We start from the raw sequence: 25841 nt of genomic DNA, 5'->3' as shown, positions 1-25841 counted from the left end.
AAAAAAAATAAAAATATCTCTTGTACACTTGAAGATAAAACCTGGGGCTGAAGCTTCCCAGTGCTGTCCTGGCTGTGCTTTACACAGTCGTGCTGTGATTAGTTAATGTGGAGCATGCTGAGCCCTCACTGAGAAGCTGGTGGGGATATTTCCTCCTGTTTCAGCTATAGCTCAGCATTGGTGGCTCCATTTCTGCTGGCCTCAAGATCAAGCCCCAGATGGACGTGTACTTGGCCCTCGGGTGCATCGCCAAGGGCAGCAGTGGTGGGTCTGGAGCCCCCCAGCAGCTCCCTGCCACCCTCCCCGCTAGCAGTGCTGCACGTTGCTCCCCTGAGTACCATTTTCCTAAGTACAGCAATGTGGCACTCAGCTTTAAGCTCCATTTTTCTTGTGGGGACCCTATGGATCACTGTGGTGCCTGTGGCAGATCTGCGTTCCCAGGGACACACCAGGAGTGCCCTGAAGCAGCAACCCGTGGGTCCCAAGTAGGCGTGGGTGGGAGAGAGCTCTCCTCCACTAGCTGATCAGGGGGATGCGAATGCCCTGGGCAAGACTAAGGGAGTAGATGGAAGTGAATTTCTAAGGGCAAAGATGCTTTTTAAAACATTTTTTTTGCATCAGTTGCTCAGAAATTGTTTGTCTCAAAAGAAATGAGTTAGAACAGAGGAGGGAATAGGTATTCTGCTGTTTTGGCTGCAGGGACTGTGTGCTAATAAATTATAAAAAGAGCCTGAGTTCCCCTAATAGTCCTGCTGTAAGAGATGCTTCAACTGCCATTCATCCCCCTCCATGGGCATGTCTGGCTGTGGCAGTGGGGCTCTCCCTGTTTCCCTACCTCAGGTAGCAACCTCAGTGAGAAAAAGTGAAAAGGGTGTCATTAGGCTGTATCTCCTCCCTTTTCACGTATTGCTTGGAGTTGGAAACTGCAGTGTATGCTACTGTCCTGGACTGAAGGCAATGACATGTTCTTCAGCATGATAAAGGCAGGCAGAACCAGGGGCTCTGCTAATGGGGCCATGTGGCCAGAGGAGGACAGGACAGGGAGCTCCAGGGCAGCATCTACCTGCTTCATGCCCTACCAGCCCAGTCCTACTGCAACTACCTCATGCCCCAGGGTGGTGTCCTCCAGGGCTCAGTGCTGGGTCCAGTCCTGTTCAATATCTTTATCAATGACCTGGATGAAGGCATTGAATGTACCCTTAGCAAGTTCACAGATGACATTAAGCTGGGAGGAAGTGTCGATCTGCTTGAGGGTAGGGAGGCTCTCCAAAAGGGTCTGAACAGGCTGGACCAATGGGCTGAGACCAATGGTATGAGGTTTAACAAGGCCAAATTCCAGGTTCTGCACCAGCAACAGCAACCCTGTGCAGCTACAGACTAGGAGAAGAGTGGCTAGAAAGCTGCCTAGAGAAGGACTTGGGGTGTTGATTGACAGCCTGGTCAATCAACAGCAGAAGAGGTGACACAGAATCCATAATGAAAATAGCGATGTCAGCCTATCTGCCTAACACATTAGTGCAGGATTGGCCTGCTGGTTTATCAGCCTCCTGAACAATCTTTCATCCTGCATCCTGTTTCTCTGCTGACCTTTGAGACTATTTCACATGCTTACCAATCAAAGGAAGAAAGAAATTACAAATAATTTCAGGTGGGCTTGAGATATTTAATAATTTAAATCTCCAAAATACTCAGTGAAGGGTCTACAGTTAGCATCCCCAAAATATGGTCCAATAATATCTAATCAAATAACGGAGTGGGTTATTTTTCAGGGCTTTATTTGAGGGGGATATTGCTGCTGTTTATACAATCTTCTCTGTCTTTCATGGTGACACGCACCAAGGGAAAATCCACAGCATCTCTGCCAGAGCTGCATGTCCCTGGTGCACTTTGGCTTTAGAAATAAACTAGGATAAAAGGGAATGACAGTTTAATGAAAAGGATTATTTTTCCACAGGACAGGCTGTGCGCGGTCATCACCATTACACAGAGCATCTCTGAGCCTCACTAAGTGTCAAATGAAACAGGCTAATGAAATGGATTAGAATCTTAATAGCACATTTGATTAGTGAAGATCTCACCTCCAGGCACACTCTCATGTGTGTTAATGGGTGCTGTGGGGGACAGCTGCCTATATGAGCCTATTAATGGGGAAGAGATGATGCAGGCTCCCCACCACCCTGGCCGCAGCTGAGTGGTTTGCCCTGGCTACAGCCTCAGCATTCGGCAGCCTGCAGAAAATTCATGGTTCTGTCAAGGGAGGGAAAGTGTGATTTTGTGTAGAAATCAACAAAAGGAGAAATAGTAATTTTTTATCTTGGTATTGAACAAAATGGCTACTCTATCCTTAACATAAAGGACATCACTCTGGGAGGAATGACCTTTTGAGTTGGGTGGGGATTTATGAATGAAGCTGCTGAGCTAAATGTATTCATGGAGCCCAGTAAGAATACATCATGATAACTCCTAAATACTGGCACAGCACCTGTCCTCTCCAGTGTCTGGATGTCACCAGCATCTCAGGCACAGGGAAAAATGCCTCTGTGTTATTGCTACCTTCTGCTGTAATTCACCACTTCCTAGAGTGGTGCAAGGGTGATATCAGTGTCTTCTCTAACTAGCATGATTACGCGCAGTCAGCACCTGCTTCTTGTCCTCAAGGGCCTGTCCTGCCCTGCCTGCAGGCTGGGCAATGGAGGGTTAAAGATGTTAGAGGGATGAGAAAAGTGGTGTGTTTCTGGCTGCATATAGGGTACCTGAATAACTCCTTAACATATTTTCATAATGTTTCTTATTTCAGTGTCGGACAGTAAATAATACATAGCTGTAAACAGCGAGAATGTTGTAGGGAGCCAGGAATTATAAATTGCTGATGCAATAAGCTATCATGTTTTCTTGAGGAAGGGATTTAAACTATATAAATGAATAAGCAAACAGAGCTGGCCTGTTTTTTTTCACATGGCTACAGAATCCAGCAGATGCCAAGAAAAGGAATCTACAAGTGGTCCGCCCTGCACACAGATGCTATCACCTGAAAGCAAGGCTTTCATCATCCCGTCCTATAAGTTGCCTTTGAGTGGCTTCAAAGGAAGCCATTAGGAATTATTTGAAATACAAGGTCAGGTGAGTTATGGCCTAACTGTTTTACAGTGTGCCAGCTGTAAGGCACACTGTAAGGTGAGTTATGGCCTAACTATTTACAGTGTGCCAGCTACATAAGGCTATTAATTCTACTTTTCACTGTAGGTGCTAGGTTAGCACAGAAGCAACACCTTGCTGCCCAGAGCTTGCAAGGCACCAGGCATCCCCCAGATACCTGGAAATCTTCTGGGATGGGAGCAGAGCCAGGCTGAGTCTCAGGCTTCAGAAACAACACTGAAAGCCCTGGTTAGGAGCAGACAGTAAGCACAGGAGGGTGGCTGCATCCCTGCTTTGCAGTGAAGGTCTCTCTGGTCTTTCTCTTTCCTAAATTACCCCCCTAGTGAAGCTGGAAGAGGACTTCTGCCCAGCCTGATCAGTTCCTGGTGCTGTACTGCAGACTGTGTTAGGGATTAAGGAAACCTGTTCCAGCCATTTGCATCCCAGCAAGGTATGATGGGCAGGGCAGCCACTTTTCCACCTCCTGAGCACTGAGATTTAATTCATGTTGAGGGCAAACTTAGCAAGCTGGTGGAAAGTGTCTGTTGGCGAGGTACAATGAAGGCAGAGTGCGTAATGCAATTGCTTCATTTGAAGCAATTAGAGCGGAGCAAAAACATGTTTTCTTAAATGGACTCGATATTGGTAAGTGATGCACAGCTGCTTTTTGTTAGTGTAGAGTCAAAATGCAATTTTCCTTTGCATTAGGGTCAGTACAGAGGTTTAATGTGTTTGCAGTGTGGGCCATAGTGGGAATTTTTGGTCTGCATTATAGCCAGCTGCTCTGTTTCCCCATGATTTAGCAGAATACAGGCAGGGAGAGGGGGGAGTCGGCAGCACCAAGCAGTTGCCAGGCTCTTGATGGCACTTGGCACAGCTCAGGTAACAGCAATGCTGCCCGTGTTTGTGCCATCCTGTCCTCCTGGGGCATCTTCTGGCCTGGAAACTGCTGCTGTGGAGGGATACACTTGTTGCCCACTGGGTTGCAGCATGAGATGCTGAGGAATATCACAGTGCATTACTTAAGTCAGCTCTAAGGAGAAAGGTTGTAAGGCAAACTGGGAGTTAATCCCATTAATCCAGCCTCAGGATCAAGGCTAGGAGAAGATAGTGTAATGTATTCAATCTGCGGATCAGGAGATAGCAGCAAGAACAAAACAGCATGAAAGTGCTGCTATTTCTTCTGGCACTTCAGAGATGGGGCCAAGGAAATTGATACCCAGCTGAGTCCTTTTGCATGCAGAGATTAAGTGCAGGAGTCGGAGGCAATTTAAGCTATTACCACAACAGCACCTGATAGCCCGAGGTGTTTCTATACCTGGAGAGAAGAAGATGATGATGACAATAATAGGAACAAAGTAATTAGCACTCTAAAATAGACTGAAAGGATGATCCAATCATTTGTGTGGGAAATGCGGGGATGTTTTCTACCTGAAGAGATCACAGATATGTCCAGCTGCCTGCAAAGCCATGACCATCTCCCTCTGACCACACTTCCCTAATGCACCATGGCCCTGAGGTGTTTCTATACCTGGAGAGAAGAAGATGATGATGACAATAATAGGAACAAAGTAATTAGCACTCTAAAATAGACTGAAAGGATGATCCAATCATTTGTGTGGGAAATGCGGGGATGTTTTCTACCTGAAGAGATCACAGATGTGTCCAGCTGCCTGCAAAGCCATGACCATCTCCCTCTGACCACACTTCCCTAATGCACCATGGCACCAGGCATGGTGGTGTGAACTGTGCCCCTAAATCCACACTGAGCCACCAGACAGCTGCCCTAGCACTACATTCTGCCCCCGTTTCAACTCCCTTCCTCCTCCAAAAAATGAAGGAGGGCTGGATGACACTGGGGTCTGCAAAGCAAAGTGGATGTGGGCTGTGGATTTGTGATGGGGACCTGGCTGCAGCTACCAGGGCTTGGGGCTTGATAGGCTTGTTTATTGGGGCTGAGCCACATGATGGTGACTGCCCTTTCACAAGCACAGGCAGAGTTATTTTGCAAGGGGCACTGGCATATGCAGATGATGGAGGACTGGGATAAGGAGCTTGCTGTGCACAAATTGCCCAGCCACAGGCTTCTCCACAGTGAAAACAAGAGGTAAGTTTCTGGAGAGCATCACAGAATGGTTTTAGTTGGAGAAGACCTTTAAGGGCATTCAGTCCAATCATTGATCCAGCCCTTCTAAGTCTGCCACCAGACCATGTCCCCAAGTACAATATCTACTCATCTTTTAAACACCTCCAGGGATGGTGATCCAACCACCTCCCTGGGCAGTTTATTCAAAAGTTTGATAACCTTTTCAGTAAATAAATTCCTCCTAAAATCCAATCTAAATCTCCCCTGGTACATCTTGAAGCCATTTCCCTTTGTCCTGTTGCTAGCTACCAGGAAGGAAACACCAACCCCCACCTCACTACAACCTCCTTTAAGTATTTTTAGAAAGCAATACGATCTTCCCTCAGTCTCCTCTTCAAACCCAGACTAAACATTCCCAGCTCCTCAGAAGTCTTGTGCACCCTTCACCAGCTTTGTTGCCCTTCTCTGGACACTTTCCAGCATCTCAGGGTCCTCCTTGTAGAAAGAAGCCCAAAACTAATCAAAGGAGAAAAGCAATCATGCATTGAAATCAATAGCTAGGAGAGAAAATGGGAAGAAAAGTGCTTTTTTTTAGAGGGGGGCCCTTTCTGTGCTGACTGCGGGCACCCTGCACGGTTTGGCTCAGCTCACACCCACCTGGATTGCTGCCCTGTGCCAGGCAACTTCGGAGCTGATTTGGGTCAGTGACACTTGTCCTTGTCCCATCAGCTACATCCATGCCAGCTGTGTACAAAGGGACACAGAGCTAGGGGTAATAAGGTGGGGACAGCCCATGCATACCCAGGCAGTTATGCCATCACTGGGACTGGTGGGCAGACTGGGGCACCGTGCAAGGCACCAGAAAGAGACTTGATGCACTGGGACAGCAGCATCTTGTAATGCTTATTCAGCCTTTCTTGCACTCTTACCAGAGCGCCTACACTGACAGCCCTCGTTTAAAAGTCACAGACTGCAAGATTAATTGGGCTGGATCCTTCTCCAAGGACCTATTGTCAGTGGGCAGAAATGTCATTTCAATATTTGGAGAGAAATATAGATGGGAGCTTCATAACATCTTGCTCTGTCTTAAAGTGAAGATAGTTGAAGCAAGACTCGACGGCTAAGGAGCTGATATGTTTAATTGCTTTGAGTTACTGTGTAGCTGCAGGGTGATGTGAGCAAGAGTTTTCCTGTGGAATAGGGAAAAGTGAGACTTCTCACGTAGAAGAAGTGGGCTCATTTGTGTGAGCTTCAAGTCAAAATTTTTCTCAACTCTTTTCTTGACACTAGCCAACATTTCCTTAAAGCCTGCTTTCAAGAACCTGCAGTTGTTCATCCCTGACATCTGCTTGCTGCTCACCCAGGACCTCAGCAGTGTCTGGGGGGTCACTGGCCAGGTAAGGACATGTGGCCAGTGGGAGTGCTTGTTGAAAGGAGTGATTTGGTTCCTCTCCCTCCCCATCACCACTGCAGCATCTTCCTGTCTTCAGTCACAGCAGGGCTCACCACATTCAGTCCGTTAATATCTGTCCAGAAATTAAGCTCTATTAGCCTAAATGCAGTTGCCTTTTCAACAGCCTGCTAACCTTTTCCTTTTGAATTTGCTTATGACTTAAAAATCCACTTTTGGCTTAAAACTGTCAGATTTAATCCTTTTTAAATATAATTTTCCCTGGTAAGGCAGTAAGATTTCCCAGGTAGCTCTGAAACTTGCAGATAACATCTTACTAGAATAACACATCCAGATGAAATGAAGTCTCTATTTAAAGCAGCCCTTTGGGAGTATCCCACTTTGTCTGTGTTTGACTATAAATTTTAAGCTTCTGTTTCCTCACAGGACTGCTCATTTAAACTTGGTTGTATAAAATAAAAGCTCTTTCTGCTTTACAGCTGTGTCCTGAAGCCTGGTTGTAAGGTGGGCTGGGAAGCCAGCAGTTCTCTGGCAGCCATCCATATCCATGAGCAGGCTTTGTGCCCATCACACAGCTCCAAAGGGCTCTGCTGGGATCTCCTGGGCTTTTCCTTGCTGATAAAGGCCACAAGGAGACAGAGTAAGGGGATGAGTTAAGCGGGTGGATGGCCTCTGTTTCCCACCAGGGCTTGGGCAATGAGGCCTCAACATCAGAAAACCAGGCAGAAGCAGCTGGCTGCAGTGGTCGACCAGCCATCAGACTTTCAAAGGCATTTCACAGCCTGCATTTTTGAGGTGAGGAACAGCCAGTCCTGGGGTAATGGAGACCTTCCAGCAGTGGCTTCTTGGACTCAGGCTGCACAGTGAGTGTTTTATCCCAATTAGTTCTTATCCCCAAGGACAAAGAGACAAGGCTCTGCAGAACTACTAACATAAGACAAAGTTTATTTAATAAACCACCTTTATCCACAGAGATGAAAGATTCTGGGCTGTTGCATGGGGAACTGCAGCAAAGCAAAGTCTTAGTGAGCGGGAAGTTGCTGTTTTGATTCTTATTTCACCCCCTCCTTGGCAGGTTGGTGCTGCCCTGTTCAGTACAGGCAGAAGTTTTTTCCCTTCAGACGTGATGCCAGCTGAGGTATGCCCAGCCTGGGAGTGTCCATCCCAGTCCTGATATTGCTCTTGCATCATTGTTATGTATAGAGCAGTGCTGATGAGTTTGGGGACATTCAGGATGCATTTATACCATCACCTGGGCTCCCCCTGTCACAGGCCAAGGTTTGGCTCAGACCATGCCATGGTGCTTAAGCCCCAGGTACAGTCACACCCACCAGGACATGTTTCGATGGGGTAGTAAGACCTTGGCTCCAGCCACCTCCACAGCATGTGGCCAAGCCAACAGGGCACAAAGCCAAGCAGCTGCATTACTCCCCTCAGACTAAACCCAGCTCTCTCTGTTCAATGGGAAGACAAAAAAAGGAGGATTCAGCTAATCAGGCAAGAGCAAGCCTCTTCTTGGCCTTGGTACTAGACCCTATGGGTCCCATAGAGCAGTCACTGTGGATATCTTTGCTCAGCCAGGAAGGCATGGGCATGTCCTGGGGGAGCAAGAGAGCCAGCCAGTTTTGGATTAACAAGCTTGTTTTGGGTAAAGGAACACAGCAAAGAAAGCAAAGGCCATATTTCAGCTCACCTTTAAAATCAGGGCTGCCGACAGTGAACTTCACTATGACGCACTTTGCTGTCCGAGGATGAAAATTGCTACATGAAGGCTTTGTACTTGAAGCAAAAATAATATACAACTGTTATAATTTAAAGTGATTTTTAGTGCCTGCTTTTGACATCTTCTTTTCAGCCTTGCAGACTTATTTTCATTGGCCTGAAGAGTGAATATGGCCATTTCTGAGCCAAAACAATATTCTGGTAGAAATTGCAACAAGGTCAAAATTAAGGCTAACACAACATTGTTTGAAAACATTATACAGAAATGGTGTTTAGATGAAAACAAACATAAGGAAGACCCAAGAAAACAGCCAGTAAGTTACAGCACTGAACTGTGACAATTTTTCATTACAGCTGTATTGCTACTTTTGAGCTGGCCATAAATTTAGAAGTCTTTAAAAAAGAAGCAGCAAGACCAAAGAGGGAGGGGGGGCAGGAAGGGAGAAAGGCATCAATAAATACAAAGGAATGTAAGGCAGCAAGACTATGCTTATATCTAGGCTAACGTCCAGCTCAAAATAATTACACCTTCACTGCACTGGCAGGGTTCAGGAAAAGAAATGCCACTCATCAACTCCTGGCTGCTCTCCTTGGGATCAAAATGGAAAGATTTAAGCCAAAAGTAAAACATGATCAAGTAATTTTGTCTGATGGCAGAGCAGGCAGCTCTGCAATTAGGAGACCTTAGCTTCAGCCATGCTGGCAGCTCTCCAAATTGTGCCCCAGCTAGGCAGCAGATCTGCTTTTTGATGCTCAACTGAAACTGAATATCAGGTTTCTGTGGTGCTTTCCTCCAGAAAGCTTCAACAGGGGAAGGGCAGTGAAATACTGAGCAGTCACTTACCAGAACAGTAGATTCCCTTGATTGAGAAAAGCTGCCTGGAGGAAGGTGGGTGAGCATTTATGTTCCTGACATGACCTGTCTGTAGTGGGTCCTGCCTCTCCCAGCAGGGAGGATGCTGCTCAGTGGAGCCAGCTGGCCTCTTCCAAAAGGGACATTGCACCCAGCATCACTGGGTTGCAATAGACCCGAGAGCCTTCTTGATTTACCCTTGATGCAGAAGTTGAGCTCAGGTCCAGCCATGTCAGCATCATACCTGGCACCTTAGGGCCCGCAAGCCAAGGCTGGAGTGAGATCTCAGCTCCCAGCTGGGTACTCTGCTTTAGGCCTCTACTTGCCCAGTCTGCAGGCACTGAGAAGCCATGGGTGCACATCTGCCCTCATTTCTACCACTGATATCTCCTGGGAGATCAGCCCTGCAAAAGCCATAGGGAGTAGGGGGCAGAAGGGTGGTGGCAACACCATGTCTTGGGCACAATCCCCATCACCATCCATCCCTGGATGGTTTCCACAGCCCCAGAGTTTCCATCCATTTCTATGCTCCAGCCAGGGGAAGGAGGCTCCAGTTTGGTTCCACTGCTAAGTACCAGGCAGAAGTTGCCCAGGCAATGCTGCAGGCTCTGGAGAGGCAGCTAGGTCAATCAGCCAGATTTAAAATATGCCTCTTTAGTACAAAAACAAGAGAGAGCATCCGTTGTCTTTAGCTGATATAAATGTGTGCCCAACTTCTTTCAATCACACCTGCCTGCTCCTTCCAAATCGTGAACCTTTCCTGCCCACAGGAGGATTCAATTTTCTGTTCAAATTCTCCTCCTTGGAACAGTGGCATGTACACCAACACTGAAAATTTTATTATTTTGCTTCCCATCCAAATTTCCCATGCTTCTCATAACATCTTCTGCACACACATCTTTCCCTTCCTTGTTTTCCTATTGTTCAAAGCTGTCAGGCTAAATTCTGGCAAAGTTACTTCCTTTACTGTTTCTTAAATGCTTCTTAAAGACCACTTTATCTTTCCTTTCACAGTCATTTAGTTTTTTCCACCCAGCCAGTTTTGCTGGTAACTGATTTATGCCACCCCCTTGGAGACATTGAGTAGCTGTATTACTGACTGGGCCTGCTCTTTGCTTTCTCACACAGACTGTAATCAGGTCATGGTCACTATTCCCTAAGCAATTACCATTTTTTTCAGCAATTAAATCATTGCAGCAATACAGCATCCTCCTGCATCCAGCATAACAGTTTCCACATCAGAAAATGTCTATCTGAACCCCTAGGTATCTTGTCTGACACTCACCGCAGTCACCTACATCTCTGGTAGAGGTTTCCTACAGCATCACCATCACAGACCCCACAGGAGAGAGGGTGATCAAGCGGCTGCCGATCTCTGTCTTAACTTGGAAGGCTTTTTCTGCTTCATTCTTTTTATTTGCACTCCCCTCTCTCCCCAAATTTCCCAATGATGCCACATAAATGACCAATCAGGAGCCCTTGCAGCTTTCAGGCACATCTAATGCTGATTGCACCATTTTCATGGCATAACCCAGTAACACCTGCTGGGGCAGGAAATATTTCTCAGCTGCTGTATAATTCTCTTACATCCATAGAGCAAGCAGCCAGTCCCCATTTGCCCATTTACCCTAGATCAGCTGTAATCCCCAACACAAGTTCCTGCATTGATATTGCACAGGATGGCTGTTAAGTATTTTTGCTGCAAGATGAGTGATTTATAGTCAGGGATTTAGTGACATCTTTTCCTTGTCTAATCATCTCTCTCATTCAAGGTGTAGGATTCTGTGTCTTTCTGACAAGAAAAAAAATTTACTTTTTGTCTTTCTAGTTCCTATGGCATCTTACAAGGCTCTTTTTTACTATTACATCTTCAGTGCAGAATTCTGCTGTGCTGAGCAGTCCAGGAGGACCTGCTTCTCAGAGCTGAGGTGAGAAGAAAATCTGGCTCCTTCAGCCTACTTTTCTCTGCCAACATGCTCAGCTCCCTTCAAAGTTTGGGTAGGGGGATGAAGGACCCTAATTACCTTGGATTTTACTGCATACCTTCTCCTTTCATAGTCGCTGCCCTATTCAGATCCACCAGCTCATGTGGAAATGCACAGCAGCGTAAGGGAACGGCTGCTGCGGTTCACCTGCATCCCGTGCACAGCACCTCAGGAGGTGAGTGATACCTCAAATGTCCCAGCTCTGCTTTCAGCAAAATCCCAGGCAGAAAGCCCCAACCCTGCTCCCTTTATAGGAGATGGCCTCAGCTGGCTCTGGGGATGCTCCCTCTGATGCTTCACAAGCTGCGCTTGTCTCCAGCCTCCACACCTCTACCCTGCAGAACAAAGGTTTGCACACAAAAAAGGGCTTTGCAGAATAAAACGAAAACCTGCTTTGCTTCTCTGTCCCAGTTCCAAGCAGCCTTTAGAGCCCAGAAAAATAATAACTCTGTGCTATTTTTCCTCCAAGAGGCTTTCTTCCTTGCCCTGGTACCAGTCCTAGTTTGGATGGTTTTAGCCCAATGCCTTGCCATGGTTCCCCTTGTCCTGCCACATCTACATGCCCTGTGGAGGTCCTGCTGGGCTGGACACATGCGATTGGTGGCTTTGCAGCCCTGCGAGGGTGCATGTGGGGTTATTGCCACATCTCTCTGTGGTGTGATGGCCGGGAGGACTGCTGTCATATTTTACATGTGGCTCAGCCTGTATTTGCCAGGTTTTATGCTATATATTTTCATAACTGAAAAGAGCTACGGATGCTTAAGCTGTAATAAATAAAGAAATTGTTGCTGAAGACTCTCAAACACCATGATGGAGGTGTAGAGAAGACACAATTACCTTACAGTGTAATTGAAACCCTTGGAGAGGTCACTTTATTTCCATAGCCCTTAAATTTTTATGACGAATGTTTCCTATTATGTGTCTGACAAAGATGCTCATTTAGTGTGCTAAGTGAGAATATGAGAAAAGGGAGGGAATGTGATTATGGGACTGCAGAGAGTGACAAGCCATCTTTCATGGCACCACCACTGATGTACCCCTTGACAAACGTACACTGGAGCAGAAACAGGCAAGGGACAGGCCGTCTACTGGGAACCAGAGCCCTCCCTGTGCAAAAGGATGTTGGCAATGTGACTGCATCTTGTAGACTCAACTTTGGGGACCCTAACTCTTCCCTTGTGGCCTGCTGGGGCCATGAGGAGGAGGGGGTGAACTCACTGTGGGTGTCCTGAGTGGCTGTGGGGCGGCTGCCAGGCAGTGATGGGGAGGCAGCCTGACAGAGCTGGCTCCTGGCAGCAGCATATGCTTGCCCAAATGGTCCATTGGAATCTTCCAACAAACTAATTAGTACAACCTGGAACATGTTTGTTGCTAATTTGTGAACAGGGGGAGGAAGGAGAAGTGGAAAAGTGAGCGAGTGATAGCCTAGCCAGGGGACGAACGTGCACCCTGGGCTCATGGACAAATGTAGTGTTGTCCCACAGGGCCAAGTGATGTGCCCTTTCATTTTGGTGGAGGGAATTTTGCTAGCAGAGGCTTACACCTCTGGTAGGTGGGCAGAGAGTCCCTCCACTGCCCCTTCCCTAAGGTGAAATGATGCTCTGGGAGCTCCTGTGCAGCAAAGCACTTACCCAGTGCATCCTGGCGGGCAGGGGGTGGGTGAGTGGGACAGCTGCTTTTGCAGTGCTGCTTCACCTGCTGCATTAACTCTTTGTGACTATTAGTTATTTAGCTTTGAAATGGAGCTGGGCAACCAGACTGAAGGACCCGACAGCTCAATGTTTCAGAAATTCATTGTCCCTGATTAATTATATGACCTGCTTCAGTTGCAGGCTTTTATCTTTGCCTGCTATTCATTTTGCTGTAAATCTCTGTTTGGGAATTTTGACTCATAGGGTACCATATAATTTGTTTCTGTACATTCATTAGTGCTTTCTGATACTGCAGTAAAACCTTTTTGCTTATAAACGGATATTCATTTTCCTGCAGTAAGTGTAAAAGACAATGTTAACCATAAAAATGGCAGTTTATTTCAGGAGCAGGTGTCTCCATGGGAAGCAAATGCATCATTGCCAGATCAGTTGGCTGATGTGGTTAAAAAGTGCCCCCTTACAAGGAAAATGTATTCCAGAGTGGATACTGCTCTGTCCTTGTGCAGAGGGAACGGCTGGTGTCGCCTGTAAAAGCACCCAGGGGACCTGCCAGGCCCATCCCTGGTGAACCTGGCAGCTGGAGGCCAAGCACTGCAGGAGCAGTGATGTGTCAGGATGAAATGCAGAAGCTGGGCTCTTCTCATATCAGTGCAAAAGGACATATTTTGTTTATCCTCCCTCTCCTCAGCCTGAATAAACACAATACATTGTGTCTTCAGGCTTTTCTTCACACTGTTTGTTGTCATCTCCCCTGCTGTAACAAGCACTTTCCGTTTTATCCCAGCTAATAAACGACAGGGGGACTGACTGCTCTTTTCCAGCATGGACCGATGCCATGCTCCTCCTTAGGCAGCACAAGGATGCTGCTGGCACAGGGTCCTGGTGGCTCCTGGGATGTGGGCAGTCTTACTGCTCCCCATCTGCGATTAAGAATTCAGAGGATTCATATGAGAGGATGTTATTGCATTCCCACACATTTCCTGGAGAAATTAAACAGTGAAAAGATTGATTTTCCAGTGAATGCCAATTTGTTTTCTAACTGGAATACCAAATTACGGTGGGCTGGGAGGAGGGGAGCACAGCACAGTTCAAGAGGGGGCCTGTTCTAAATGGGCAAACAATTCCCAGATTCATTACAACGATTTCAAGTAAGAATACATAAAAGCGTAAATGCATTTCACTTGGAGCCTAGCACTTCCTATGATGAGATTGCCTAGCACTTCCTATGATGAGATTGGGAGTTTTAATAGTCTCTTGCCATCAGTGAAGCTTTCCTTCTCCTGCAAAATTTAATTACTTTAATTACTTCTTCATTACTTCAGGAGACTGATGTGAGGCTGGAAACTTCACAGAACACTCCCCAAATAGCCTCCCCCATCCTGCTCCAAGGGCTTTTGAAACAGGACTAGGGGGGACCTCACAGCCCCCTGAATCATTTCCCTGTCTGCAGGAAGAAGTATAGCCTAGATCCCCTGGATGTCTGCGGCAGCTCTTGGGGATGGAGACCCTGACTGAACCAGGGCTGGATGTCCCAGGCTGCTGGCAGGGAAGCAGCATGCCAGCTCCCAAGCTTGCCTTGGTGTACTAGCAAGAAATCAGTGTGCACAAGATGGGCAGCAGCTGGAGCACGGGACAAGATCCCTACATGTATGCTGCCCTCCAAATGGGCATAGAATGGGTGGTTGTGCCTCTCCCAGCACTGCTTTCTGCTCCACCAGAGCTGCTCGGTGTCTTCTGATGCAGCTTCTAAGGGCACTGGCAATATCTGTCACTGCCTGGGAGAAGCTCTCCACAGTTTGTGGGCCTGGAAGAAATCAGCAGGGTGGATGTGTAAAAAATCCATGAAAATCCAAGTGACTTTCCAGACAACTACCTAATGATTAACTGAGAGGAGCACAACAGCTATAACAACACAGTTTCCAGGAAGGCCTCTCCTGAGTTCTGGCACCTCCCAGGCGTGGCAAGAGGATCAGGTATGAATGTGGCAGATTTGGACCTGGCTGATGAGACAGGCTCAGAGGGTGATGCTGAGCAGGGATGCTGACATCATCATAGCACCAACCACCCCTAGAAACATAAGCCTAGCAATGACTGATAAGGATGCAGCTGCCAGAGACTGCTCTTCAAAGAGGAGAATCCAAATCCCACTCCCAGAGCAGGCAGAACACCAGGGACACAGACACAGACCCCCAGTCAGTCACCTGGGACTGGTTTTGTCCCAGCAAGAGTAAGGGTTGAAGTGTCCCTGTGCTCAGATGCTGATTAAGAGGTTTCAGGGGTGGGCAAGTGTATGCAGATGCTTTATCCTTCCTACAAAGTCCTGGCACCACCTCCAGCACTCTTCAGGTGCTTTCCCTGAAAAGTCAGCTCCAGACAGAATTGTCAGCAGTGCTGATACAATAAGATTTTGTTGGCAGTGCTGGTAAACAAATGCCTTGGAAACTTCAACTGAAAACTGACTTGTGGCCCAGATGAGTTTGAGATTACCTGCCCATGTCTTTTAAGACAGATGATGTGTTTAATAGGCTGCCATAAAATCGCAAGGAAACTCACACAAATCAGGCAAAACTGCCATTTTCCTGGAATGATCCTTTCATCTTTCAGCAACAGCGATCTGTGGAGAACTCATGAACAATGCTCCTTGGAGACCCTGGCAATGCTGGGGAAGCTGCCAAAGCATGCAGCCCAGCACAGGGAGGTGCCTGGAGAGCTCCTAGTACGGCAGCTATCCCAGCAAATAGAGCCCCCCTGGACCTGATAAAGCATACCAGGAATACCTGGGCACTGCAAGACCCTTTGGATAAGGTTTGGTTTCCTACAAACAGATACTTGTCCTGCAGACTGACCTTCTGACTTCCAGACTGTCCCTCCTGTTAAAATGTATTTTAGTTGTATACAGTAAGAGGAAAGAAGCACAGGGATTTGGGGAAAGGGGATTTTCAACATTATTTATTTTGCCACAAAGCAAATGGTGAAATTGCTCCTGAAATGCCTGCCCTGGCTCCTCCCAGCTTCACTTTTATGTTCAAAGCCCACAGGCATATTGAAACCCTCAAATTTGAAACCAGCAAGATATGATTCTGCAAGGCTATTGCAGCCCTTCTAGGTATGAAATCAATGGTGTGTAATTAGAATGGCAATAACAAGAAGTTATTTAATAATTCATTTCCTCTCATGAATTATTTGGTGTATGCTTCATTTCAGGGCTGATGTGTTATTTAGCAGAGAACTGCCCCAGAGCCCTCCTGGGGCATCCTCTGGGTGCTGCTTAAGCATCTTGCTCTGAGGGCCAGCACCGACGAGCTCTGATCTGATTTTAGGGTTCCCCAAGTGCATCCCCAAATGCAAATTCTTTAAAACACAGAAAACCTCATTTCAGGCGACATTGCAGCAACAAGACAGTTCTTATGCAGAGGGAGGAGAGACCCATCATCTGCATGTCTGTGTTTATGGTTTGTGCCTCCATTAATTGTTGTTAACTCTGAGTTACTAAATTTATGAGGAAGTGAGTAAATCAGTCTTGGCCCTTCACAGCAGCACAAGAGGTTGTTTGCAGTCTTGGTTATTCTGACAGAGGGACTGAGCTCAGCTCTCAGAATAAATGAGCTTTGGCTGTAGCCACAAAGCCATCTGTCCCTCCAAGTGCAAAACCCAGGGGAGATGGATGTACTCCTGGAGACTCATGGGTGTTGCCTGATTATGCCAGCCATTGCCTTTCCTGCAGCCAAGGCATGCCTGTCTTACCTGTTCAGCCCTGTGAGGTGCCTGAGGCCAGAATAACCTTGGCTTTCTAAGCCTCTTCACCCTATTCTTTTTGACACCAGCATCCCAGTTAGATGTTGATGCTAGCAAGACCATCTCCGACTGTGTTTTTCGCTGCAGTGTTTTGCCTGGCCTGGTTAGATACCTGTTTCAAGGCTCATCTTCTCTGAAGCAGAGTAGCTTCTCCTGTGAAGCTTGAGCACATCATTAAAATCATCACCAATTACTGACTCGGCAACACCAGACCTACCTCTATGGCAGGGTCTGGCTGACCACATCTGCTCCCTGCACTGCTCAGATTCGTTGGCTCAAAAGATGTTATCTCCATCAGAAACCCTGAGCACTGGGGTGCTGCAGGCCGTAGGCAATTAACGCTTTGCACACACAGCTGTGACATCCCTTGCTGGAGGCCACTGTGCCAGGCAGTGTAGCCAAGCATCCTTCACCCCACATGCTTTTTACCATTTGCACCATGCACACAGTCTTCCCATGCAGACTGAACCTCAAATTCAAGTTCATGGCATCTTGGGATTGTTTGAGCCACTGAGACATTAAAGGTAAGTTGCTGACTTATGCTGATGGTCACCTGAGCGTGGGTTTTACTCCATTGACATCATCATCCTCATCACGTTTCCTGCTTCACTTTTAATTGCTGCTCATCTAGCTGGAGAGTCACACTTTCCTACTGAGCTTTTAGGGTACATTGGTAATGCTTACCAGCTCCTTCCCTCTCCTTCCTTCCAGGCCTTGGCTCCACAGTCATTTCTCCCCACTGCATGGCAAGGGAAGAATGACATGCCAGGACTAAATGTTACCTGCACATGCCTTAAGCCACTGTTGCCACATGGCTTGTCCTCAGTCAGCCCATGAAAACCTCAGTATTTCCAGACCCAGCCTTTCCCCCAGCCCCTCTAGGATCCAGCTGCAGCTCTGCAGAGGTATCCCTGGTGTCTGAGGCAGTTTCCATCCTCATCTGTCTCCCACTTCATGCATTATCTGACTGCAGGTATTCAGCACATAACCCTGTGCTTAAGCTGAGGACTTACTCTGCTGAAGTTTTGTGGCTGCTCCCAGACTTGTCCCTCCTGGAGGATCTTCCTCATCCCTGCCCTTTGCTGAAGTTGAAGTAGCAAGGGAGCTTGTCTGTCACAGTTGTACCTGCCTGAATATCCAGCCTGGCAGAATAAGCTCAAAGCTTCCATCACAGATAACTTGAAATTCATAGCTTTTTCCCCCCTCCCCTAGATGCATGTTATTGTGCAAAACCCCAACAGATTTTCATTGCATAAGTCTGTTGGCACAAAGCAGTCAACAAACTTCAGCCCTTGCCCTGCCTGGACCCTGTGGAAGACATGAGTTTGGAGCATTAAAATGATCTTCTGGCCCTCAGTAGGATGGCCAACACAGCACAGTGAATGTGTAATGGAAATGTACTATGAAGTCCTAATCATGTCCTGAGCAGCTTTCATCTCTTGCACAGACATGACTCACCCGCAAAGCATGCCAAAATCAGCTCATTCTGTTCTTGGGGTTCCCTCGTTCAGTGTCTCTCTATTTTCACAGGGTTTGCAGTGGGACCATTCACCTCCTGGACTTGCAAAAGGAGACGTTAGGCATTTAGACTAGGATATCATTATTTCTGACCAATATATTTTCTTTTTCAGCCCTGTGTTAATTTCCTTTCATTTTGTCTTCTTTGGCTGCTCAAGAACAATACTGAGAACCAAGATAAACCCAATAGAAAAAGGTCATTTTAAAAGAAATATTTTTTTTCACACTGGCAAGGATTCAAGCAACCACCCACAGGCTGGTTTCAGTCTGAATTTAAGAAAGCATCATGAAGAGCCTCCTCCTCACATCAAAGGACTGCTCTTGCCACTCTGGAAGGCATCCGTGCTGCAGTGATGAGGGTGCTGCTGCCAAGGTGAGATGCTGCTTCTGGGTGAGGCACATGGTCTCAAGTGTGCACGCTAGAGCCACAGCAGCAAACCTCAACTCTTGCCATCTTTTGCTCCATTATCTGACGTGATATGGACACACATTACCTGACAGTAATTCTCTAAATATCAATAGAAGCATTGATTTTCAATATTCAGAAGTACTTCTCCTCCAAGGGAGTGCAAAGGGCAATACATTCTGTGAGAGTGAAGACAGTAGCTGAATCCACTCCAAAGGCAATTAGTTCTTCTCCTTCTGTTACACCTTTCTCAGCACTTACTGCTGTGCCGTGCCTGTCCTACCTGCCTGTTTTCTGCTTTGCCATACAATTTCTGTTCTTCAGGACTGCCTCCCAGCAGCATCCTTGTGAAGGAGTCTCCAGGCAGGTGTGGCTCCTAAACAACATTGTTAAAATAAGCTTTTCTAAGCTAATAAATAGAGACGGTCTTGTCTTCTCTTCTCTTCTCTTCTCCCTCTGCCTTCTGAAAGCCTTTTCCTGCAGCATCCGGTTAGTTTCCTTCCTCCTGAATTTAAATCTCTGTGACTGCAATAAATTGCAAAGGAAATACTGCTCCATATATCCAGGAACTAATCAAGTGTGACTGTGAAGCAGCAAAAAGCCAGGGCAGGTTCTTGGTGGAGTAAATCCCAAGAGAGGACCAAGCCATGCTGCTTAGAGCTGGCCCACACCCGCCTCTGTCCAGCCAGGAGAGTGGGGTGGATGGACAGGAAACACTGGCTTCCCTTGCCTTCACCCTTCCCCTACTGTCAGGGACTGACTAAAACCAGCACTTTTAAGCACTAGATATTGAGAAAAAAGGCTGCCTCTCATTTTATCCAGTTTTCAGCCATTTATTTGTTGGAACCAGTTGCAGTCCAGGCTTGACGTGTGTAGAAGTCTTCCCACAGAGACCCTCTGGGCAGGGCTGGTGACTAGGGAGCTGCTAATATCAGCACCAAGATGAAACAATTTGGCAAGTTCTGAAGGTTGATGTCAGTCATCTTTCCCTTTGGTGCTTCTCTCCCTGCAGGGAGGTGCAATAAATCATGTCCATTTTCTGAGTGCAATCCTGTGCTGCCTTGTGGGCAGAAGACAAAGACCAAGCATCATGTGAGTGGGAAAGTGCAGGCACTCCTACGAACATTAAGGAAAACACCTATCTGTACCTGGTGTAAGCCAGCAAATCCAGCCATGCCTGATCCAACCCAAGATCCTGTGCAGTTGAAAAGAGGCTTTAAAATGTCCTGGGGAAGAAGCAGTGATTCAACTTGCTGTGTCAAAACTCAGGATCATGTATTATGTATTTCTCACCAGAGCTTCCATAAGATCAATGAGATCACATCCATGAACAGCTTGCTCTTTGATGAACGCTGCAGTGAAGCCTGCACACAATGGCTATGGCTGGCAGCAGGAGTGTGGGTTGGGGGAGGGCACAGCTCAAAGGCAGAAGGAGCAGAGGGAGAGGAGGAGGACCTGCCCCAAAGCCCTGGGCAGTCACTGTTATGCTTCCCTGGGTTAAAGTGCAGAGCAGTTCCCTTCTGACTTCTGAATTCTTTGCTCTTACTTCTAGACTTTCCCTTACACACTTATTTATACACACAGGTGAAAGCTAGGCAGTAACCCACTACTTTATGAAAAATCCCATCATGTCCATTTTAACTGATGTAGGGGATGCTAAGTGATTTTCTGAAGACAGGCTTAAGGGCTGTTTCACATCTCTTCTTTTGGGAAACCCTGTACTTTTGTGCACCACAGCAAAGTGAGTTCCCTCCAGCTACCCCTTAGCCACAGCGAACGAATTTCAGAGGTTTTTTTTTTGGTTTTGTGTTTTTTTTTTTTTTCCCAGCTCATTGTTCTAAGCATTTCTCTTTAGGTGTCTGAACAATTATTCACAGGCTTTGTTGCGCGACCATATCTGCACCTGATTTGGGCTACTGGTAGCCAGAAGAGAAATCCATTGCATTTTAGATTGAGATAACAGTTTAATCTGATCTGCTCCTGGGAAAGAAAAGTCTGCCAGGGCAAGTCTAGCATGCAAGGCAAAGGCACTGCTGGCTTCCGTACCCATCCCTGCAGAGATCTGACCTATTCTCTAAAGAAAGCAGTGCGCAGTATTTGAGCTTTCGTACTTGACCATTTTTCAAGCTATCCTTAGGCCTGTGATAAGCCACACACACAGGCTGTGTGCCATGAATGAAAAGAGAAAGTGAAGCTTTCCCTGGCTTTATGGAGGGCTTGATGCTTAACGTAGAGAAATCTCTGGGCATTTGCAAATGCTGCAGGTGTAGCAACAGAAATGGGTTGTCCTCAAGAGGAAAAACAGCCTGTGGTCTGGAAGACCATGCATGGTTCCCTGCCTGGCCAGGGAGATGACTCTCCTCTCATGCACCACATCAACAGCTCACTCTCTGCTTGTCTTAATCTACGTCAGCCTTGAAACCTCAAAGTTGTATGTAATTTTCAGGCGAGGTTAGCCAAGAGCAGTAAAAAGATCTGTTCATGTTTGTAGCCAAAAGTTTTTAAGCTTATTCCTATTTTTCCTACTGGCTGTAGTTATATAGAAAATCTAAACAAAACAAAAAAAAAACCAAGAAATTTTCTGATTAATGATTTCTTATGTTTGAAGAAGAAATGCTTTGGGTTTGAGTTCTTCTGAAAACAGTTACAAAGCAGAGAAACATAAAGGGAACAGGATGAGGGGAGAGGAGCAGAGCCTGTTTTCCCCCTGATGTCCTTGGTGTGCAGATGTAAGGGTAGGTGTCCTGAACTGCTGCATCTCCTGGGCCATCAGCTTCTGCCTGGCTGACCACTGTCTTCTTCCTTGGCATACCAACACTTTGGTTGCAGAGTCCTTTGGTTGCCCACTCCTCAGCAAGGAATGGAGACACTAGCAGAGCTGCCTATCCCCAGCCATTCACGGATGCTCCTCGCTCTATGGGAGGGCACCTTCATCGAGAAACCCAGCACTAGGCATTTTTCAGACCCCTCAGAACATTGTTTGATTCTTCCACCCAGCTTAGCAACAGGTTTTACCCATAACTACATCCTGGATCTTCAAAGAGTCATCAAAATCTGGCTGTGTGAAGGAACATCTTCACTGTGTGAAGGAACATCTTGTCTGGAGTTGTGGTGGAGCATCTGAGGGTTAATTATGCTCCCTGCATAAAAACATTAGGGCATCCTCTCCTTAATCTTTTTTATGGGTTTGTCTGATAGATTTAAGAGCCCTGCATACAAGCAAGCCCTTAATAAATAGAGCTGGAAGTAAAACCTGCCCACATATATTCTTAAAAAACTTTGTTCAAATCATCTCAATCTTCAGGCAAACTTAATGGAATGAAAATATTAGGCTACTCCTTGTAAAGTGGCTTTTATAGATGACCCTTCTCTAAGCTCTGCAGGTTTTCTTACATGTGTTTTTGGATGCGTAGGCAAGTCAGTAAGTGCCATTACAAACCCATACCTTTGCTTAGCTTTTTCCTTTTTATTTGTCCAAGGATCTCATCAGCCCATTGTGCACAGCATTAAACTCCTCATCAGTACTCATAATTCCTTTGCATCCTGACAGCTTCTTCATTCACAACTGCATGGCGCTTTGAAAGAATTACACCGTATTTGCTACCTGGCTGCTGATCATATTCCTCGATCGTTAATAAAAGCCTGCGTGATCAATGACCTACTGAGTCATGAATGTGACATTTTTAGAGGGATAATCCCTAAGAGAGGTTTGGGGCTAATCTATGCTCACCCAAATAGCAGCTGGAAGCTGAGATCCTCATATTCCTGACCAGGACAAAGCGCTGCTTCCACAATTAAAAGAGAAGTCAGGCACATGATTTATAAGTAGAGTTCATTGTACTTCCAGCTGGCAACTTCATAAGTCAGACATAACTTATCCTTCTGTCACATGGCTGCTGGCATTCTATTTAAAGAAGAAGGAATTGTACCAGGAGGAAACAACTGGAAGTGTATAAGCAAAACCTATGTGAGACACTGTCATTTCAGAAGGGGCAGGAGAAAAGGAGCACAGAGATTTGGGCATGGCATTTCCTTCTGGTCTGTTCCTCAGTAAGCTTTCCACCGAATTTCTTTGTGTTGCATTCAGCTAATCTCTCAATAACCCTATTTGGTAGTTGAAGACTGCAGTATCATCCCCAAAGCCTTCTTTTATGAGCAGACCCAGTACTCTTGGCCACTCCTCATCTTTCCAGTGCTCTGTCCACCTCACTGCCTTGGTGGCCTCCACTAGACTCACTCAAATATATCCACATCCTTCTTATGATGCTCATATTTCTTCTGTGTCTAGGGCAGAAATGGTTACTTTGCTCCTCTCTGAGCCTTGCATTCATGAAACCAGGCCTGGTTTAGAGATGAAAGGCTTTCCTGAGAGCTGGCCTGTGACTGCTGCTCCTTAGATATTGTTGTACCTCCTTGTGCTTGAGCCAATATAAATATTCGTCCAAGCCTATGGAGAAGAAAATCATTACAGAGAAAGAGCTCCTCCTCTCTTTCACTTAGTGAAGAAAAATTAAGCTGGCAGCAGATCTGGAAGCAGTATATCATGTACTTTTAGGCATCAGCTAAGTCTTTCCCACAATGAGAACAACCTTAAGCATCCAGGGCAGACAGCCAAACAGAGGACCTCCAGGCTCTGCAGGGCCAGAGTTTGCAGAGTCCTTGCAGCACAGCTGTGGTAGAGACAAGACAGGACCAGTACTGAAACACAGGCTGCTAGGTCACTAACCTGGCCAGTCACCCAGCTTCTATAGCTGGCTGTATAAGGATGCTAGAGAGCAACCTGGGTTAAGTGCTCCAGAAACAGTCTTGATGCAGAACATACAGCTTTGTTGCAAGTGGTCTTTGAGCAGGAACGAAAGCCACCATAGCTCCTCTCCCTGCATGGCTCATCTCTGGCTATTCCCTGATTTTATTCTCTCACTGGTCCTTCCATTTATTTCTCCCTCCCAAATGTCATGTAACACCCTTCCTCTGTGTTTCCCCATTTCCTCTCCTGGGCAGACAATCAGGTACTCGCCAGTGCTGCCCAACATGACATCTCATCTCCAGCCACCTTCAGCATCTGTACATCTTATCTTCCCCTTTCCCTTCAGGTGATTAGGCAAGCTGGAAATTATCTTTTCAGTCCCATGGAGCAGGCTAAGCATTTGTACGTAGGCCCATATGCAAAAGTCATCATTAGCCTAATTCATTAATCCATTAATGATGTCACAGCATGCAAAGTACATTAAAAAACTTTCTTTAAGTGGCAAATTCATCCCCTGGCTTTTAGGGTCAGTGCAAATTGATATGGATGGCATTAATGCCGCTGCAAAATTTAAGAGCTCTTGCACAGTGCTGGGCAGTGCTGCCCTTTCCTCCCCATAGCAAGACACTGAAACCATTGATCTGCAAAACAGCCCTGAACTTCTACAGCAATCTACCCTACAAGGCACACTTGACCAGAGAGATCTATTTTTTCCTTTCTGCAGGTGACAGCAGTTGTATATAATCTACAGTGCCAGGCCAGAACACAAAAATGCAAGCAGCATCACTCACAGCACAGATCTAGCTGATGACATAAGGGTCACAGAGCCTGCATACCTGCCCCAAACACATACTCAATGAGCACTGTGCTGTTGGGGGTTGTCTGATCCCTTGAGGGCAGGATGTGGGTGCAGGTGCTCAGGGCAAAGGCTGTGATGGCCACAGTATGAGGAACACCACAGAGAGCAGGTGCGGGCAGAATGTCCACAATCCCTCAGAAGTGCAGGCTCACACTGGAGCCCAGTAGACAGAAAGTTTTCGAGGACTACAGTTTGGGGGTAGTGCACAGGCTGCACATCTCTTCATCGATATTTAGTTGTGTTTTTTCTGGACAAAGCCATTCATCTTGCTCTGGCCCAGAGTTGCTGATTCACGGGACTTGAAGTGTTAGTTATCATTTGGTGCACAAGCTTTGTCAAAGAAAGATTACCATCTTTTGAAGAACTTCAAGAGCTGTCTTTGGCTTTTGAATTAGTGCCCAGGTGAGCAGAGGTGCTGAGCAAAACCTCTCCTATGTCAGACAAGAAGACCCAGCTTTATTCTTGGTATATTACAGTATGTGAGAGCATAGAGGGACGAGGCAGCAGGTCTTTATGTGGGTGAACTTTAAGAGATTCTCTGAAGTCCTAAATGACTGTGACTTCCAATGCTTACTCTTCTTTCCCAATGTCTGAAGTTACAAAGATCTGGCCACCTCTGTAAATAAACAGGTCCATATCAAGGGAGTCACCTGACAAAAAAAAATTGAAGAATTTATGGGAGTAATAAGTATAATCATATCAAATTTCCTTTGGTGTCCTCTGTCACAGGGACCTGTGACATATTGTGTGGTGAGGTTCTGAGATATTGAGGCACCTCATCTCATTTTGCCACCTCCAGCATTTGAAAGGAACATCAAATTTTATTCTTCTTGAGAAGTGCAAATTAGCATGCCTTTGGCATGCATGGATGTGGCAGGGGGCTAGCAGGACTGCCACCACCAAACGATTTGGTGTTCACTGTTGCTGCCTTTCTCTTGTCCCAGGGCACTCCATCAGAGCAAGCAATGGGAGGCAAGAGGATACTTTAGCCTCTGCCACTTGTTACACCCTCAGGTGATGCACAAAGCACCGCTGGGAGCCACAACTCCCCCAGTTCAGGCAGAGGATCACCCTGTTCCTGGAGTCTCAGCCTTTGTACGTAGTGCCAGCCACGCTAGATCAGTTGGTTCCAAACCCAGCCTCTGGTTCACAAAGCAAATGCAATCTGTGAGGTCTCTGCCGCTTCTCCCAGCACCATATAAAAGTAGTTTATTGTGCAGCACTAACAATGTTACATGTTAACACATTACCCAGAGGTGGCAAAATCTGTACTGGTTACAGGGAAATGTTGAAACTGTCACTTCAACAGGAGATATTTGAATGTGCTAAATGGGTCATGCCATTAAAACAAATATGCCCAACCTCAATTTATAAAGCACTGTAAAGGGACAGGTATCTGAATGTTGCAGCACCCATAGCCTCTACCTAGCCAGCAACTGCAACACCACTCAGATACCAGTGCATGGTTGAGGATCCTTTTGTGCAAACACAGAAATCCCCATGCAGGACAAGTGTACTGGCAAGGTGATAGCAGCCAGTTACTGCAGCCGAAGGGGCAGGTTGGAGAGGTTCAGATAGCACCAATGGCAGGAAATAGGAGCAGGCTTATACAGGGCAGCACTTGGCCCAGGCAGGTGGGAGGGCGGTGGAAAGCAGGGCTGCAGAGCCTTCC

The 25841-nt window shown here is 46.6% G+C and overlaps 1 protein-coding gene across 1 annotated transcript in view; it reads left to right on the top strand.

Moving 5' to 3' along the window:
* Positions 1-14262, top strand: part of TEDC1 (tubulin epsilon and delta complex 1) — a 103141-nt gene extending 88879 nt beyond the window's left edge. Inside the window, exons 8-9 of the mRNA XM_054072536.1 lie at positions 11266-11367; positions 11447-14262. Coding sequence (XP_053928511.1) covers positions 11266-11367; positions 11447-11572 — 228 coding nt within the window. The 3' untranslated portion in view covers positions 11573-14262. The remainder of the gene's footprint in view (positions 1-11265; positions 11368-11446) is intronic.
* The last annotated feature ends 11579 nt before the right edge of the window (positions 14263-25841 follow it).

Source organism: Cuculus canorus, chromosome 8 (assembly GCF_017976375.1).
Source record: "Cuculus canorus isolate bCucCan1 chromosome 8, bCucCan1.pri, whole genome shotgun sequence".
Classification (NCBI taxonomy): Eukaryota; Metazoa; Chordata; class Aves; order Cuculiformes; family Cuculidae; genus Cuculus; species Cuculus canorus.
Note: the sequence above shows the minus strand (reverse complement) of the source record. Positions and strands in the feature narration are given on the sequence as shown.